Consider the following 14,264-nt stretch of genomic DNA (forward strand, 5'->3'; position numbering starts at 1 on the left):
ATTTACCACTATATCTTAATTCGTTTGTAAAACTCCATAAGAGTTAATTTTGTGCATTTAAAAGTTATAATTTTCTATCAGAAATATATTGTGAATGAACTTTTGTGTCCTTGAAAATTTTATAATTTTAAACTTTAGATGTGTGTGCATAGGTCGAATATTCAAAAAGCAAATAAATGTTTTTCTTTGTTTTTTTTTCCTAACAAGCCAATCAATAATGTATTTTAAAATATAGAAAATTAAAATATAATATTTATTAAAAAAATAGATTTTAAATTTAACTAAAATTTATAAAATCAACTTATAAAATGAATTTTATATTATTAATATATTATAAAATATTATCATTTTTATTTGATGTGAAATATCTAATATTTTATAACATGGAATCTGGAGCAATGTAGTAACAATTAATATTAGTTGTGAATATAGACAAATTTGAATAAAACCTTGAAGAAGAGTGTTTGAATATAGTATGAGTTTCATAAACTTTAATGCCACTTATGCAGTGCATTTGTGGAGGATATGGTTGTCCATGAAGACGCAGCATCAATTTTAAAACGAACTGAACACATTAGGTGGCAACATCCAAACATTGAACACAAACAATAAAATAAACGTGGCTTCACAATTTCAATCCAAACACGCACTCTGCTATTTTTGGGTTGTCCTCTCATGTGCGTTGGTTTGGATGATTCAAAAGGGAAATGGTGGAAGTTTAAATTAAAACAAATAAAATCAACTAATTAACTCAAAGTGGGAATCGCATTAACATTTGTATTTTTATCTGGTACGTATGTGAAGATAGTATAGAAAGAGTGCCTTCAAGGTAGAGAAAGTCAACTTAATATCTGCGAAAATATAAAATTGTCCTTGAAACTGGAAGAGAATAAAAAGATAGTTGATTTAGGTTATGTGTTATAAACATAATTAATTATAATACAATAATAATATTTTAAATAATAATAATAAAGTGTAATAGTAATATATAAAATAATAATTATATTATTATAAAACAATTGTATCTTTCTAATATTTGGTATGTCCATAATGGAGTGAATATTTTCAAAGATACTAGTGGAGATATAAAAGTCATGTATCACTTTACATTATCTAATAATACTCATCTTTGAGACGACATTCTTGATGGTAATAAGTGTAATGATAGAGGTTTCAAAACACGAACAAAATTGATTTTCTGATGTGTGAGTGATCACGGTTTATAAAGACTTATCCGCGATGTATTGCGCAAATCTCTCAAGATACAATAGGAACTTCTTGAAAATTTTCAAGGATCAGAACTAGCAAGTTACTATTAAAAGAGTAAAATCCAATTAACCTAAAAATATTATAATAAAATAAAAATAATAAATGATTAGAGAGAAAGAGAAAAATAATGAAAAGGTGAGAGGATGAAGAAAAGTTTCACCGTGGTGGGTGTGAAGAAGACGAAGAAGGTGACCGAGGAATGAAACCTCATTTGAACGTGAGGCGTGGATCCAAGGAGGAGAGAGCAACATTTGGGCTTCAAACTCAGAATCAGTTCCACTGCACTCCTGCTTCCGAGATCTCCTCTAACAAAAGCTAAGGTTTATAAGCATGCTCAGTTTTACTGTTTTGCAATATATATGATTTTACAACAATAAATGGTATATTAGACAAAGTAGATATTGAATGTAAACTGCAATGAAGCACATTAGATCTAACACTATAATAAAGGAAAATACCATTCTATCTCTAAAATTTTGGAAATTTTAATATCCTACCAATAATAATATATAAAAAATAATAAATCATAAATAATAATTAAATTATAAAATAATAATAAAAGTAATAATAACAAAATAAAAAATAATAATTAAAATAAATTTCTAAAATAATAATAATAATAATAATAATTTAATTTTATAAATTTTAATACATTTTTAAATATATTAGCAATGTTAAATAACTTGTAAATTTTTTTCAGCTAAATTTCAAGAATGTTGTTTTAATCAAATGGCATCATATATGATTATTGTGTTTTTTTTTGCCTAATTATTATATTTTAATTCTATTTTTTATTACATTATATTATACAATTTTATGATTAATGTCAATTAGACACTAAATCTTTATATTATTAATATTGATAATTTTATTAAATTTTACAAAAATGTATTTATCTAGAATTTATATTTTCTTCAACGGAATCTATAATAATTGTAAAAATAATATTTTAATAACAATTAATTTTGATCACAAAAACAAAATTATAATTTTACAACTTTATTAACTAAAAAAATATCAATTTCCAAGGATGACGTTATTCGCAAAATTCTATAAACTTTCCCCATCTATCGCTGAATCAAACAAAGCATAACCGCATAGTAACCATCGTCTTCTAGAAACCTTGAGCTTCTGGCATTTCGTTATGTGAACAACTCCGGAACACGCCAAATGCTGTTGACTTTGTATTTTAATAACAAGCCTTAGAACCAACTAAAGATTCCGAAATTCTAGGAAGCACCAAGCAAGCAAATTTGTTTTCAGAAAGTGCCAATTAACTTTGTTCGTAATTTAGGTTAACTCACTCCTAAACCAATCAACATCACGGATCTCAATCACCGCAAATAGAAACATAAAAAATAATAACTTTCTATACTCAATCATGTTATCATATTCCTGGCTGGTTTTCCCAATTTCCGGAATAGATCGTGCCTAGTTAATTATAAACTTAGACTCTGTCAATTAATTAAAAATAAACTTCTACTCATAACAGAAGCTAACGAACTTATTGGGCACTGGCGTATCACCGTTTCAATTTTTTTGTTTTTTTTTTGTCATTTGATGAAAAAGGTTTATATTACAAGTGGCAAGTAGCACTGAGTACTGGTGGCCGTCTATTCTACTCTACCTAGATATACGAACTACAAATTAGTGATTAATAATTTATAAGCAAGGAAAGGCGCTTCAATAACCGCGTCTTCTCACTTTCGCTCGCCGAGTCGACTCAGTGACTCACTACCAGCACTGATCTGTTTCCCAGTTCCGGCGCGTGTAGCCCGAGAACACCGCCGCAGTAGACAGCGGCCGTTGTCGCCTGAACAGGCTCCGGTCGTAGTTGGCGCGTTTGTCAGGATCCGAGAGAGTGGAGTAGGCGGCGTGGATCTTCATAAATTCGTCCGCGGAGGAGTTTTTCCGGTCGATCGCCGCCACGTCCGGGTGGCAGACTCTGGCCAGTCGCCGGTACGCGGCCTTGATTTCCTGGCTGGAGGCACCGGCGGGGATGCCGAGAATATCGTAGAGGGAAGAGCAAGAGGAGTTGAGATAGGAAGGGCGTGGTTTCTCCGTCCAGGAAGAGCGAGCTTCCTCGGTTGAAGTGGCGGTGGCGGTGGCGGTGGCGAAGGCGACTATTGGGCGGGATCTAACGCGACAGGGCGGCGAGGCGAGAACTTTACCGGAGAAGTTTACGGCTGGAAGAGACGGTTGAAAGGCCACAGAAGAAATCATGGTAGTTATGCGATGCGTTTGTTGAAAGAGATTTAGATTTGGGAATTGGGATTGGAATGTGAGGAAGGGGAATGAGGTTAGGGTTGTTAATATATAATAGAGGGGGGAGAGAGAGTGTGGAGCCCACGGTGAATAAAATAGAAGCGTGGTTTGGGTGTGTTTGGATTTGGAAACACGGAATAGAACTTATCCAGTGGGCGTTGGCTGACTCAAGACGTACCTGGCTTGGTTTTCGCTTATCTTAATTAATTCTACTTGGGGTTCCACCACCCCTGTTCTCGGTTAAACATTGCTCTCATTTATTTATGCATTTCTCTACTTTACCAAATTCCACGCTAATTTTCCTTTAATACTTTCCTTCTATCCTTTCTTTCACTACTAAATCCCTGTCTTGTGCTCCACCACACCTTAATTAAGTCCTTTTTTTCAACTTTATTTAGGTCTAAAAGCGTTATTATTAATTATTTGTAAGAGAAAAAAAAATCAATTCATACATATAAAAACTTAATTAATTAAAACTTGATAATAAATAAAATAAATTAAGAATTTCCTGTATACTCACAATTTTTTTTCTCTTATAAATTAAGATAATAATAAAAAGGAAATTTTCATTCCTTAACAACAGTATGGATTCCTAGGAAAACATCTTTTTACGTAATTTATATTTACTTTTAATATTTATATCATGATATAAAACAGATGTCACCTTTTTATAAGTTACTTTTTTTTATAATTTTTGTTGTTGTAATTCTTAATCAAACAATTTTATCTTTTAATAAATAAAAACAATTTTTATATAATAAAATATGTGTATAATTACTCAATTTAAACACAATTGTCCAATTTTTCCATTTAAAATAAATTTAACATGTATTCTTTTAAATTTTAAATTATTTTCTAAAATGATATAATTTATAGAAATGTATTATTTAAATATTCAATCCTATTTTAACATATAAATAGATGTAGTATATTTTTATCTAGAAATGGCTTCGCACATGCTCCACCACTTTTGCATTTTTTTGTAACATTTTATCTTTTCGTTCTCTTCACTGTGTTTGTCTTTTCCCTTCAAGCTTCACAACTTTTGAATTTTGAGATTAAAAATTAAGAAGAAAGTTCCGTAAAAGGAAGAGGATTTCAACTGCATAACAAAATTTTGAATCCTAATAAAATGTCACCGTCTAGTTTAATCTTAAAAAACAAAGGTATGCTTCTTTTCTTCGCTTGCTTCTATTAAAATATCCATCTTTTGTCAAATGTATGCTGTTCACACAATTGAAAGACTTTGGATTCATTATTTATATTTTGTTCTAGAATTATTGAAACACCGACATGAGTGTTCTGTTCTGCTATCTATGATGTCGTTTTATCAGCAGATAATTAATCGAAATTAAATTTCCCTTCCCTCAAGTCAAATATTAGATATCTAATTGGATTGATGGAAGAATATGTGAAATTATTGTGGATTTTAGTATATGGGATATATTATAATAATAATAACTGGACAGCAAGGACCCATCATCTATCTTTGTTTCTGATTGGAAGAAGATGAGTAGGATGATGATTTTGGTGTATGTATGTGTCCATTTTCATTCTAGAGACAAAACCACCCATGTTGGATGCTAGTTACTAGTTGTACCAATTGCATGACCCCACTGCTTTGCTCACACATTCAAATTGCAATGGAACTATATCTCTTGTTTACTTCTAATCTTTACATACAATTGAATGTGACTCATCCCATTAATTACTATTATATAATATCGCCTCACTACTTCTGAATTAGCTTTTAACTTAATCTTCCTGTCTTTTAATTAAGATACGTATATACATATAAAAAAAAAGTTAAATGAGAATGTTTTGGAAAATATTCATGTATAAAACTTAATATTAACCTTATTTGTCTTTTCTATAAACATTGATGAGTTTATTTAAATGGTGTCATATACTAACTTTTGTTTATTTAAATGGATTTTTATCAATTAAGTCATGGGATTCTTCACACTAACAATGAAAATAACAATTTTTCAAACAATTTTGATTTATAAAATCTTTTCTTTATACTTAAATATTATCGTTGGTGATTTTATTGGACAAAATTCGCACAAGAGTGAATCTGGTTAGAAAATGCATCTTTCTATATATCACTATATGTCATTTATCCAATAATATAATGAGTCAGTCCAACATCTATTTATATAATGTAATGTGACGTTTTTGGTTTGGACATTCTTGATAGATATTTAGTTTGTCCAACATGAGAACCTCATGTGCCACTTTGACAAATTTCATTTTTTTTCATGGGAGTCAAAAACAAAACTTGGTTTGAAGAAGTGTAGATTGCAATGATTTGAAGTTTATGTGATCATAGGAACAAAGTGGTCGTCAAACAAGAGAAATTTGACGTTGAGGAAGTTTTGCACTTAGCTCAACTCAAGAGTTGGATGTAGATGAAAAACAAACTGTCACACATTAGTTTATCACTTTCTGATTGGATCCTAAACCCTATACAGAGAACAATTAGATAGTTTACCTTATTAGTTTTATTGTTCTAATTCTTGTACAAGCTCTAAATCATGAACTTTGTTTTGTATTGCATACATGTTTTTACCCTGTTATGTGTGGTTGAGAAATGTTATTGCTTTGTACCACTATTGGTGATAAGGGAAGTATGTAGGACTTAGATGGGAAGATCTCTTGTAAAACAAAAAACAAATATTGCAAAGAAATAGAAAAGCGGTTAGTGAACCCACGGTGCCTGGTCTTGCGGAAGCTTTTGGAGAACGTTGATTGAAGAAGATGTCAAATGCAGTTATGAACGTGCAACAACAAAATAAATTCAATTCTGAAGATGCAACAACAAATTGAAATAAGTTATGGAGATGGAAAAAAATCTTTGATTCCTCTCCCTATATAAAGAGGGGTTCCATCCTATCACTTTCTTCTTCCTACCACCTTTTCAGTTTTCTCTCTTTTTCTCTCATCATTTAATATTTTTCTTATATTTATGGGTTTATTGGGTTCTTACTCTTTTAAGAATAACTTGCTAGTTCTGATCCTCGAAAATTACCGAAAAGTTCTTGTTGTATCCTTGGAGACTTGCGCAATAAACTGCGAATAAATTTTTACGAACAGTGATTACTCACACATCGAGAAATCAATTCTGTTTGTTTTAAAGTATATTTTAAAACCTAATTTACTACCAGTTCTACATGGTGGATGCTGGCATATGGTGGATGCTGGCATAAGGTTTACTGCATCATAGTTCGGAGCAAGAGACAATGTTGTAAGAATTTAAATCCAAAAGGTATGATTTCTGATTTGTGCTAGGAATCTAGCATTTGTGGTAGTAAGGCATACTCAATGATACAAAATTCATTTGTTATTTTGGTAGCACTTCTATTTTAATTGCTTTAAGCTCTTTGTGTGTACATCTCATCAAAGGACATGCTATATAGTACTTCTCATGTTATGCACACACATGTTTTGGATGAGAAACTTTTTCTAAGATTTTTTTCTGAATTTTTTAATAAGACTTAAGTATTCCTAAAATGTTTCCATTATTATTTTTTCTTTGCCGATTAAGAAAAATAATTTGTGTACTCTTTTAAACCCAAATTTGGATAGAGTAAAAGTTAAACTTAGTTTATTTTATTTGTGTACCTGAGTGGAGAGATGGGGCCCAGGCACGGTCGGTTGACGTGGTGCAATTGCTGACGTGTTGACCTTCTTCTCCTCTCGTCGACTGTCCTTTCTTGCTGTCTCCTTTGGTCGGTCGTCCCTTCGTGCTATCAACTTCGGTCGGGCGGGGGAGGGTACCTGCGAAGGCACTCCGACGCTCAAGTAAGTATGAGATTCTAAGCGCAGTTTCGTAAGTGAATGAAAACGTACCTTTCTCTGGCTTGAGCACAGTATTTATAGGATTGCCTAATGGGCTTTCTATCCCTTGGGCTCAGGGTGGTTATGGATATGTCTTGTCAGTCGTGCTCCGGAATACCCGGGGAACATATCTTCTCTAAACGCATATTCCTTATTCTTCGGAGGTGTATTTTAACCACCTTAGCTTGTCACATAAATGCCCTTACATTTATTGTGTATACGGCCGGTCGGCCACGTGCGTTCGTTTCCATTTAGTGTATAAGGCCGGTCGGCCACGTGCGTTCGTTTCCATTTAGTGTATAAGGCCGGTCGGCCACGTGCGTTCGTCCGGTGCCTACCAGTACACTTGCCCCCCAGGCTCGAGGTGAATAAAAGCCGAAGAGTCGTAATAATTGTTGTGCCTTTCGAGTTGTCAGACATTAAATTTAACGGAATGACGGGACGTTCGCATTAGCGAAGAATATTTTCGGTTAGGCATCGGACAAGCGGCCTGCCTGCATGGAGCACCCCTGGAGGACGACCAGTACGACAGAAAAAATAATAGTTGATGGAAAGCTGGTGCCGATCAACCCCGATGATAATTTAAATGAGGAGGCCGAGGGGGAGACCCCTGGCCCACAGCCTGACGCCTCTTTTGAAGAGTTAATGAACAATGTGGCATAGAAAATTGCTGGACCCGACATGTGGGCAATGCACACTTGCATAAATAATTCTGATTACATTAAAGTAATAAGATAATTCTAATGCCGGACGAGGCATAAATAATTCTGATTACATTAGTAATAAGATAATTCTGATGCCGAACGAGGCATAAATAAGTGAATAATTCTGATGTCGAACGAGGCATAAATAAGTGAATAATTCTGATGCCGAACGTGGCATAATAATTATGATTACGTTGAGGTAATAATATAATTCTGATGCCGAACGAGACATAAATAAGTGAATAATTCTGATGCCGAACGAGGCATAAATAAGTGAATAATTCTGATGCCGAACGAGGCATAAATAAGTGAATAATTCTGATGCCGAACGTGGCATAAAAAAGTCTGATTACGTTAAGGTAATAATTCAGATGCCGAACGAGGCATAAGATTGAGTAAATAATTCGGATGCCGAACGTGGCATAATAATTCTGATTACGTTAAGGTAATAATTCAGATGTCGAACGAGGCATAAGATTGAGTAAATAATTCTGATGCCGAACGTGGCATAAATAATTCTGATTACGTTGAGGTAATAATATAATTCTGATGCCGAACGAGGCATAAATAAGTGAATAATTCTGATGCCGAACGAGGCATAAATAAGTGAATAATTCTGATGCCGAACGAGGCATAAATAAGTGAATAATTCTGATGCCGAACGAGGCATAAATAAGTGAATAATTCTGATGCCGAACGTGGCATAAAAAAGTCTGATTACGTTAAGGTAATAATTCAGATGCCGAACGAGGCATAAGATTGAGTAAATAATTCGGATGCCGAACGTGGCATAATAATTCTGATTACGTTAAGGTAATAATTCAGATGCCGAACGAGGCATAAGATTGAGTAAATAATTCTGATGCCGAACGTGGCATAAATAATTCTGATTACGTTGAGGTAATAATTCAGATGCCGAACGAGGCATAAATAAGTGAATAATTCTGATGCCGAACGAGGCATAAATAAGTGAATAATTCTGATGCCGAACGAGGCATAAATAAGTGAATAATTCTGATGCCGAACGAGGCATAAATAAGTGAATAATTCTGATTTCGTTAAATACCTATGAAACCGAACGAGATATGAATTGAGTAAAGGACTAGGAGATTTGGATTTTAATTTAGTGCCTCGTTAAAACCTTCCCGGTCGTAAACCCTCCTTAGGGAAAAACCGACTGAGCGAGGAAAGAGTTCAACTGTAATAAAATTTGAGATGTGTGGCATTCCACGTTCTCGGTATTTCCTTCCCAGATAAATATTCTAAATAATAGGCTCCACCGGCTGCCGTATCAGCTATGCGGAAAGGTCCTTCCCAATTGTTGGAGAACTTGCCTCCTTCCTTCCGTGCGCTGCTCCGCATTCGCCATACTAAGTCGCCTTTGTGGAACAATCTTGGTTTAACTTTGGAGTTGTATCGTCTGGCCGCCCGAATTTTGCATGCTTCTTCTCTAATTCTACACTTGTCCCGGAGTTCGTTGATGAGATCGAGACCGACCGAGAGGCTTTCCTTGTTTAGATCAAGATCAAGGGTTTGCCGGCGGAGAGAGGGTTCGCCAATCTCGACGGGGATCATAGCTTCGGTGCCATACGTTAGGCTGTACGGCGTTTCTTGTGTAGTCGTCTGAGGAGTACAGCGATATGCCCATAATACTTCTAAGAGTTCTTCAGTCCAGTTGCCTTTTGCTGGGCCGAGACGTTTCTTCAGTTCGTTCAAAATAACTTTGTTTCCAGCTTCTGCCTGTCCGTTTGTTTGCGGATGTTCGACTGAACTAGCGATGTGTTTGATGTGGAGCTTCTCGTAAAATTCAGCTAACGATCGGTCGGTGAATTGCCGACCGTTATCGGTGATGATGATTTGTGGAAGCCCGAAGCGGCAAACGATATTTTTCCATACGAAATTTTGAACATTGCGGGCGGTGATTGCAGTCAGGGGCTCGGCTTCGATCCACTTGGTGAAGTAATCAATGCCGACTAGTAAGAATTTACACTGGCCTTTACCGGGGGCGAAAGGACCAATGATGTCCATACCCCATTGGACGAACGACCAAGGTGATAACATAAAATGGAGTTCCTCAGGCTTTTGATGGGACAAAGTGCCAAACTCTTGGCATTTAAGACATTTTTGTACGAAATTGGTGCAGTCACCTTCGACGGTCGGCCAGTAGTATCCAGCCCGGAATACTTTGGCAGCCATTGTCCGTGCGCCGGAGTGAGTTCCGCAAATTCCTTCGTGCAACTCTTGGATGACATAGGAAGCTTGGTCTGGTGTCAAACATTTAAGGAGTGGTTGGGTATAACCTCGGCGATAAAGGTCGTCGCCGATTAAGACAAAACGGGCGGCCTGCAGCTTCATGGTTTTTTCGCCGAGAGGACTACATGTGCCGTCGAGTAAATATTGCTTGATTGGGGTAATCCAAGTAGATTCCGTGTCGGTCGTCAGGCATTCCTGTCGGTCGATGCTTGGGCGTGCAAGCGTAACATGGATGACCGACCGATGCATTCCTTTACACTTCGTGGTTGCTAACCGGGACAAGGCGTCCGCGCGGGTATTGTGATCGCGTCGAACGTGCTGTATAGAAATTTCAGAAAAGGTGCTCATCGACTGTTTGACTAAGTGATAGTATCGCTGTAAAAAGCTTTCTCGGACTTCATATTCGTCGTTAAGCTGACCGATGACAAGCCGGGAATCACTTTTGCAAATTAACTTAGTGATTTCTAATTCTTGAGCGAGACGTAGACCGGCTAATATGGCTTCATATTCGGCCTGGTTGTTTGAAGCTTTGAAGTCGAATTTGAGGGCTTGCTCGATGACAATCTCGCCGGGGCCTTCCAAAACAACTCCAGCGCCGCACGACCTCTCGTTCGAGGAGCCATCAACGTATAAGATCCATGATGAATGTTCGGTCTCGGCTGAAGAAGTAGTGAGTTCAGCTGCGAAGTCGGCGAGAGCTTGCGACTTGATCGCTCCGCGTGGTTGGTACTGAATATGGAATTCGGATAGTTCGATCGTCCAACCGATCATTCGTCCGGCTAAATCTGGTTTAGTGAGGATCTTTACAATAGGGTAATTTGTCCGAACAATAATCCGATGATTCTGAAAATACATACGCATTCGTCGGGCGGTAATGATGAGGGCCATGGCTACCTTTTCGATCGTCTGGTATCGGATTTCGGCGCCATGAAGGGCGCGGCTGACGAAGTAAACCGGCCGTTCTTCAAAATTAATTTCTTGCACTAAGACTGAGCTGACGGCTTCGTGTGAAACGGCGAGGTAGACTATGATGGGTTCTCGTGCGTCCGGTTTCTGGATGACCGGCGGGGTTGATAAAAAAGTTTTCAAATCGAGGAAAATTTCCTCACATTCGGTCGACCACTCGAAGCGGAATGCTTTTTTCAGTAGTCGGACGATTGGCCTCGTTCGTTCGGCGAGTTTAGGAACAAATCTGGATAGTGCGGTGAGTCGGCCGATAAGTCTCTGAATTTCCTGAATGGAGTTGGGACTTCGCATTTCGGAGATAGCTTTGCACTTCTCGGGGTTAGCTTCTATGCCTCTATGAGTTAGCATAAAACCTAAGAACTTCCCCCCTTCGACGCCGAACGCACACTTGTCCGGATTGAGTCGCATCTGGTGTTGGCGGAGGGCCTGAAAAACTTCTTTTAGGTCGGCAATATGTTGTTTGCATGAGTCGGACTTGACGACGATGTCATCGACATAGACTTCAACATTCCTACCAATCATGTCGTGGAATACGTGGTCTATTAGTCTTTGATAAGTGGCTCCGGCATTTTTGAGTCCGAAGGGCATTACTTCATAGTAGAAATTGCCGGAATCAGTCATGAAGGCCGTCTTCTTCCGGTCGGCCGGGTGCATTTGGATTTGATTATAGCCAGAGTAGGCATCAAGGAAGCTGAGGATGTGATGTCCGGCTGCACCGTCGACGAGACGATCAATGGTAGGCAGAGGATACGAGTCTTTTGGGCAAGCTTTATTGAGGTCTGTGTAGTCAACACACATACGCCATTTTCCGTTCGCTTTCTTCACCATAACCACGTTGGCTAGCCATGTGGTGTAATGGGCCTGCCGAATGAATCCAGCCTGTAACAATTTGTCGGCTTCCTCACGTGCGGCTTGACGTCGTTCCTCGCCTATATGTCTTTTCTTTTGAGCTATTGGTTTAGCTTCTCTATACAGTGATAATCGGTGAGTGATAACCTGTGGGTCTACGCCAGGCATATCAGCGGCCGTCCAGGCGAAAAGATCGGAATTTTTAACAAGTGTCGTCCCGATGGCCATTCGGTCGTCCGGTTTCAGCGAAGTACTGATGTGCGTAGTGTGGCGATCATCGCGAAGCGGGAATGGATGCAAGTCTTCTCCTGCTTCCATACGGGGATCGTCCATGCGAGGGTCGAGGTCAACAAAGGCTATCATTTGACGACGGGACATGTGTCGTCCGGAACGCCGTGTGGGGGAACGTCCTCGTTTTTGCGGGACTCGGTCGTCCGTATTGGTTGTATAGAGTCGTCGAGTTGGCTCACTTTTCAAACTTGCTACATAGCATTCCCTAGCGGTTTTTTGATCGACATGGATGGTTGCAATGTCGTGGTTAGCCGAGGGGAATTTCATGGCTAAGTGTGGAGTGGACACAATGGCTTTTAATCTGTTAATGGACGGACGACCGAGCAGGATGTTGTAGGAAGTTTGTGCGTTAACCAGGAGGTATCGTACGTTTATTGTTTTATAGAGGCCGTCTTCCTCACCAAAGGTTGTGTACAAGTCTATGTACCCCTTAGTATCGACCCGCTCACCTGAGAACCCTACAATTTGTTCGTTATAGGGCTGAATATGTGCTTCTGGGATGCACATTTTCTTGAAAATGTCCCAATACAATATGTCGACCGAGCTACCCTGATCTACCAAAGTCTTGGCAATTGCGAACTTGTCAATTTCTACAGTGATGACCATGGGGTCGTCCTGGGCTGGATCTATGGCTGTAAAGTCTTCGTCAGTGAAAGTAATCGGAGGTATATGTGGACGCTTCCTCGTGGTAGCATGAGCGGACTGGATGTCACGAAGATGTTTCTTTCGGGCGAAATTTGAGCACCCGCCACCGGCAAATCCTCCAGCTATATAATTTGTTTCGTGGTTCGGTTCGCCCAAGTTAACGGGTCCAGCAATCATGTTGATGACTTCGCGGACTCGTTGGCGAGGTCGGGCGTTTCGGTCGGGACTTGTGCTACGGGGGCGTGTACGCCGAACGGGGCTTTCGCTGCGTTTTCGCGAAGTCTGGCTACGGTCAGTGTGGCGTTTGTAATCGTTACGGTACGACCGGTCGACACCACGGGAAGGACGGTCAGTATTCCGTGGTGGGGATCTTGAACTCCTTGTCCTCTTGACGAACTGCCGTAAATGGCCAGCTTGGATGAGTTCTTCAATTTTATCCTTCAAAGCTTGACATCCTTCGGTCGTGTGACCGAAATTCTGATGGTATTGACAACGCTTAGCAGTATCTGCATTCGGTGGTGTTTGATACTGCTTCAATGTCGGGATTAGGTCCGTTTGTAGTGCTTCATCTAGGGCTCGTCCCCTCGGCACAGTTAAAGGGGTGTAACTGTTAAACCTGGGGATTCGGCCTCCCCTATTCCGGTCGGACCTCAGAGTGGTTCGGACGGTTCGTTCGGTTTCGACTTCTCTTTCTTTACTTTGGGTTTGGTCTTTAAGGGCTCCGAATCCGACAGCTTTGAACCGTTGATGGTAATCAATGTGTTCTTCGATTTGCATGAATTTGGTTGCTCGAGTTCGAAGGTCCTCCATGTCTTGAGGTGGTTTCTTGATGAGACTTTCAGTGAAACGGCTCGGTCGGATGGCCGAGACCAAATGGTGCAATGCAACCTCTTGTTTGAGCCCTCGGATGTTCATGCATGCTTTGTTGAACCTATCTAGAAAGGTTCTAAGAGATTCACCTTTTTCTTGTTGTACCGCTAGGAGAGACATGGAGGACATGTGATGCGGTCGGCTAGTGGCATATTGAGTGGAGAATTTTGCGGCTAGGGTGTCAAACGTTAATGGAGTTTGGAGGCAGCTCTGTGAACCAGGTAAGAGGTTCTCCCTGGAGCGACGTGGGAAATACTTTACACCACACATTGTTATCTGTGGTATACAAAGTCATTTGCGTCTTGTAGATAT

General features: G+C 38.7%; 1 protein-coding gene across 1 annotated transcript; it reads right to left on the reverse strand.

Moving 5' to 3' along the window:
• Positions 1-2,789: 2,789 nt before the first annotated feature.
• LOC137810965 (chaperone protein dnaJ 11, chloroplastic-like) lies at positions 2,790-3,649 on the reverse strand. Its single transcript, XM_068612483.1, has one exon. It carries the CDS (start codon positions 3,490-3,492, stop codon positions 3,004-3,006), a length of 489 nt encoding a protein of 162 aa, XP_068468584.1. The 5' UTR covers positions 3,493-3,649; the 3' UTR covers positions 2,790-3,003.
• Between the last annotated feature and the right edge of the window lie 10,615 nt (positions 3,650-14,264).

Source organism: Phaseolus vulgaris, chromosome 2, assembly GCF_000499845.2.
Source record: "Phaseolus vulgaris cultivar G19833 chromosome 2, P. vulgaris v2.0, whole genome shotgun sequence".
Taxonomy (NCBI): Eukaryota; Viridiplantae; Streptophyta; class Magnoliopsida; order Fabales; family Fabaceae; genus Phaseolus; species Phaseolus vulgaris.